The 5,540-nt window shown below is 46.5% G+C and overlaps 1 protein-coding gene across 1 annotated transcript in view; it reads left to right on the forward strand.

The window, feature by feature from the left end:
- The window catches only part of NWD1 (NACHT and WD repeat domain containing 1), a 74,544-nt gene that overhangs the window by 58,959 nt on the left and 10,045 nt on the right, over nucleotides 1–5,540 (forward strand). Inside the window, exon 15 of the mRNA XM_010845673.1 lies at nucleotides 2,643–2,733. Within this exon, the coding sequence (XP_010843975.1) occupies nucleotides 2,643–2,733 (91 nt within the window). The remainder of the gene's footprint in view (nucleotides 1–2,642; nucleotides 2,734–5,540) is intronic.

A 5,540-nucleotide genomic window follows, 5' to 3' on the forward strand; every position in this document is an offset into this window, starting at 1 on the left:
AATGATCATGGGATGCACTTCAGCTAAAACCCATCAGAGAACTTTGAGGAAGGTAGATAGCATGCCCGAGGACCACACAGATTTGAGGGTAGGGTACCAAGCCTTTTGTGGATCCAATCTTTACTGGAAAATTTAAAACACATGGGGAGGAGATAGGATGTAGGAAGGGGAAGGCAGGGTCACCCACGTGGTCAGTTATCTAGGTTACCAGCGTTTTCTGAAAGAGGAACCTTCATGGTGGGCAGCCTGGTTCCTTATCCAGTGGTTTTGCTAGCAGCTGCCAGCTTGTTTATTCAAGATGGGTGTCTTTAGAAATGGATGTCTCAGCAGTCAGAAGGCTTGATGTCAGGCACTGGATATTACAGTTGCACATCTGTGACCCTGCACCTAGCTGAGTCTTTTTATTTTCCTGCCCCTCTCTCCCCACACCCGCACACTTGGTCTTGGCATTGCTACTCCTGGGAGCAGCCTCTTCCCAATCTGAAATAGAGGTGGTGGGTAGAACCCCACCCAGCTCTTGATCCCTCAGTGGGGGCAACTCTGATGCATGCTCTACTCTCTCTCAGGGCATCCCCAGCAGGACTCATGTACATTTGCCTGCATTGGCAACTGCTTCTTGAGCCACACTGATTGGCTGCCTTTCCTTCCTTGTCTCAATTCTCCACGCTATACCAGTGTTTCCTGGGATTGACCCCCAAATAAACTAGTTGCACTCAAATACTATTCTCAGTGTCTTTTTCTGGCAGAACTCAAACTAGATTCCTAGAAACATGTATATCGGGGCAGAAAACTGTTGGCGTGACTGGACGACAATCCCCAGCACCCCCAAAAAGTGGGTGGTCAGGCTGAAGAGAGATCAATTCTGCTATTTAGAAGGATGGTGACTGGGTTGTAAGAACTTGGGGTCTCTAGAATCTCACTAGTCTTCAGATCCTAGCCCTGCTGGGGAGAAAGTCTTGATTCTACTTTCAAAACATGTGAAGACAGTGGTAAGATCAGCTTAAACTAAAGATGCAGTCAAGTCCAGGCCCACTCGAAGTACAGATTAAATTGATTCAGACCCCTCCACTAGAGGCTCGAAGGAAGCATCTTCTTTCTAAGGTTAAATATTATTTAGGTTCTACTCTGCTTTTCGAGGGGCTTCCTAGGATGTTGCTAGCAGTAAAGAACCCGTCTGCCAATGTAGGAGACGCAGGAGATGTGGGTTTGATCCCTGGGTTGGGAAGATCCCCTAGGGAAGGAAATGGCACCCTACTCCAGTATTCTTGCCTGGGAGATCCCAGGGACAGAGGAGCCTGGCGGGCCACAGTCCATAGAGTTACAGAGTTGGACATGACTGAGCGACTGAGCACACACACATGTATAAAATAGATAACTGGCAGGAAACCACTGTGTAACACAGGGAACTCTGCTCAGCGTTCTGTGGTGACCAAGATGGGAAGGATATCTGAAAAAGAGGGGATATATGTGTGCGTGTGTGCTAAGTCGCTTTAGTTGTGTCCGACTCTGTGCGACTCTTTGGACTGTAGCCCTCCAGGCTCCTCTGTCCATGGGATTCTCCTTTCAAGAGTACTGGAGTGGGTTGCCATGCCCTCCTCCAGGGGACCTTCCCAGCCCAGTGATCAAACCTGTGTCTCCTGTGGCTCCTTCATTGTACGCAGATTCTTTACTGCTGAGCCACGGGGAAGCCCTCTATGTATACGTATGGCTGATTCACTTTGTTGCACTTCGTTTGTTAGTAGAGACTAATATAACACTGATTGAGAGACTGGGATTGACATATATACACTATTATATATAAGATAGATAACCAATGAGAATCTTAAAAAGACTCTCCTTCACAGTGAAATATCTATGGAAAAGAATTACTCGTACTACTATCTCCATTTCCCTCAAAATTAAAGCATAAATTGTAAAAAGAAAAAGAAGAAGAAAGGAAAATTCATCTTTGTGGTTGAGCAGGCACTCCCATCTTTGAGGAGAGCTGGCTACTGTGTCAGGCAGACGCACTCTACCCCTTAGGGAGGGAGAAGGCCCAAACTAACACACAGAGAGAATTTTATGTTTAGTTTCTTCTTGTCCTGCCTTAAAATAAAAATTGTATTTCATCAACAGCCATTGCAGAAATTAACTTCCTCCTGCCCCTCTTCAGGCAAAAACAACCAAAAATAAACCCAAACCTTCCTCTAAGAGCTGAACAAAATCAGTTCATCTCTGCAGCTTGGGAATGGGGAGAACGGTACTGCCGTCTTCCAGCTGCAATCTATCTTTCAATCTTATTTATGATCTCTGAGCTCTTCTTGGGGCAGAAAACTAGAGTGCTGTGATAGTCGCCGGGTCCCTGAGTTGGTTACAACAATAACATCAACAGTAATAATAATAAGAGCTACCACTTTGGGAGGGTTGATTATGAGACAGAAGGCTCCATCCCATGCACTTCTCACCCCATGATAGCCCCGTGAGGCAGTCCTGGGATCTTCGCCCACTTAACAGATGAGGAAACTGAGGCAGCCTGGGGCTGAAGGAATTTACTTAGGATCATAGAGCTGGTGAGTGGCAGGGCCTTGCATCACACGCAAGCCCTTGACCTTAAACCCTTAACCTGGTGGAAACGCTTGATGGGCATCCTTGATTCTGCACAGGTTTCCTCCGAAGGAGACAGCCTGCTGGAAAAGCTTCCGGAAGCTGTGGGGTTCCTGGTGGTCTCTGAAGACGAGTCTCTTCTCGCTGCAGGTAGCGTTTAGCTCTCATTTGGAGCCATGAGGCAGCAACTCTGGGTTTGGTTGGCAGTGGAGAGGGGCCTGGGGAAATGGGGACGTGGGTGGGCAAACTCTTTCTGCACAGGGCCTCATAGTAAACATCACTGCTGGTCTCTGTCATAACTATCCAACCCTGTCCTTGTAATGCGAAGCCCACCATGGATGAGATTTCAAGTGAGTGTGGCTGTGTGCCAATAACATTTGCATGGATGCTGAGAGACTTCCCTGGAGGTCCAGTGGTTAAGACTCCACACTTCTAATGTAGGGGACAGGGGTTCAATCCCTGGTCAGGGAATTAAGATCCTATAGCTATGCAGTGTGGCCAAAAAGTTTAAAAAAGTACTTTCATGATGCTGAAATTTGAATTTTATACCATTGTCATGTGTTATGAAATAGTAATCCTATTTAGTTTCTTCAAGGATGGAAAAAACTTAAAAACTACTATCTCACATATAAAAATAGATGACCAGCCAATTTTTGCCCACGGGCTGTAGTTCATCAACCCCTGTTCTGGATAAATCTCTGAAACATTCTGGACTTCTGTTCCATTACCTCTGAAATGAGAGTGGTTATTCCTGCCTGAGTTACAGGGATAGAGAGGCATGCGGTGAGAGGAGAGAGTACACCCAGCCCACACAACCCCTCATATCAGGAGATATGAGTGATTAGGTAGCCACAGGAAAGGCTGGTTGGTGCCATGTTCAGACAAGAATCAGGGGGTACAGGAACCTATGACTTAGCCTGAAGTAGTCAGGGAAGGCTTCCTGGTAGAGGTGACAAACAGGTGCTCCATATCCTGATTTTATTTTTAAAGAAAAACATTTTAGAGTAGTTTTAGGCTCACAGCCAAACTGAGCAAAAGGCACAGAGAATTCCAGGTACCTGCTTGCTCCCATTAGCCTCCCCCGTTTTCAACATCACCCACTAGAGCGGCACGCTTGTTGCAGCTCCGAGTTTGATGAAACCCCACTGACACAGCATCCTCATTCAAAGTCTGTGGCTCACATTACGGTTCACTCTTGGTGCTGTGTATTCCGTGGGTTTGGACAAATGGGTAATGATGTATATCCATCATTGTAGCATCATACAGATCGCTTTCACTGTCCTTGAAAGGGAAAGGGTATCCGCTCAGTCTGTCTGACTCTTTGCAACCCAGGAACTGCAGCCCGCCAGGCTCCTCTGTCCATGGAATTCTCCAGCAAGAATGCTGGAGTGGGTAGCCCTTCCCTTCTCCAGGGGATCTTACCAACCTGGACTGAACCCGGATCTCCCACATGGCGGGCAGATTCTTTACCGTCTGAGTCACCTTAGATCAGTCTAATTTTTTTTTTAATATTCATTTTTATTTTTTTATTTGGCTGTATCAGGTCTTAGTTGCGGCATGTGGGATCCTCCTTCCATCGTGTGAGATCTTTTATTACTGTCATGGACTCTCTAGTTGAGCATGGGCTTAGTTGCTCTGCGTCATGTGGGATCTTAGTTTCCCAACCAGGGATTGAACCCTTGTCCCCTGCATTGGAAGGTAGATTCCCAACCACTGGACAATCAGGGAAGTCCCAGTCCAATTTTTTAAAACTAATCAGTTTATTTTTTTGGCTGCACTGGGTCTTAGTTGCCACAGGCAGCACCTTTGATCATTGTCGCATGTGGGATCGTTAGCTGCAGCCTGTGGGGTCTAGTTCCCTGACCAGGCACAGAAGCCAGGCCCCTGCAAAGGGAGCATGGAGTCTTAGCCACTGGACTACCAGGGAAATCCTTCAGTCTGATTTTTACAAAGCCATTTCCAGGGTTCAAGACACTTTAGACCAGCGCTGTCCAGCAATGAAAACTACAAATGTGAACCACATTTGTATTGTGTACGTTCTCGTGACCCCATTTAAAAAGGTAAAGAGAAATAAGTGGCATTTGTGTTATTAATACATCTTATTTAATGCAATAGACCCCCAAACCCAACATGAAATCAACATGATTTTAATGGGGGCCTACCCTCCAGATTGTCACAGAGCCTCGGTTTGAGTTCCCCAAGTCACACAGCTATCCCACCGGCTATTTATTTTACATACGACAGTGTATATGTGTCCCTGCTCATCTCTCCAATCGTCCTGCCCTCTCCTCTCTCCCACCCCCCACCCCTGCAACCTCGTGTCCGTAAATCTGTTCTCTATGTCTGATTCTCCATTGCTGCCCTGAAAATAGGGTCATCAGTACTACTCAAAGGCAGGTTCTTAACCACTGGACCACTAAGGAGGTTCCTGTTGCTGTTTTGCTAAATCTACCTCCTCCTTCCTCTCCTTCACCTCCTCTTCCTTCTGCTCCTGCCACACTGGCTTCCATGCTTCTCTCAAACACAGCTGGCCTTTCCTTCCTTCCGGGCATCTCATGCTATTCCCACCCTTCCAGTGCTTGCCACCTCTTCATCTCTCTAAAGGCAATGCAAATGTCCTACAATAAATTACCGTACAAGCATGGTGGCTTAAAACAATAAGAATATCTTTATTCATGGTTCTAGTGTCAGGAAGTCCAAAATCAAGGCATTGGTGGGACTGGCGCCCTCCAAAGTCTTCTGAGAAGTATGTTTTTTGTTTGTTTGTTTGTTTTTTTACGCTGTTGTTTTTTCTTCACTTGTTTGTTTTTTGCTTCTTCCAGCTTCTGCCGGGATTCCTTGGCTTATGGCCACATCTCTCCAGTCTCTGCCTCCATCTTCACGTTGCTTTCTCTGCTATGTGCGTCTCTGAGTCCTGTTTTTCTCATGGCATCCAGCCCCTGACTTCATTGCCCTTA

The sequence above is a fragment of the Bison bison genome, unplaced genomic scaffold, assembly GCF_000754665.1.
Source record: "Bison bison bison isolate TAMUID 2011002044 unplaced genomic scaffold, Bison_UMD1.0 scf7180017864221, whole genome shotgun sequence".
NCBI lineage: Eukaryota > Metazoa > Chordata > Mammalia > Artiodactyla > Bovidae > Bison > Bison bison.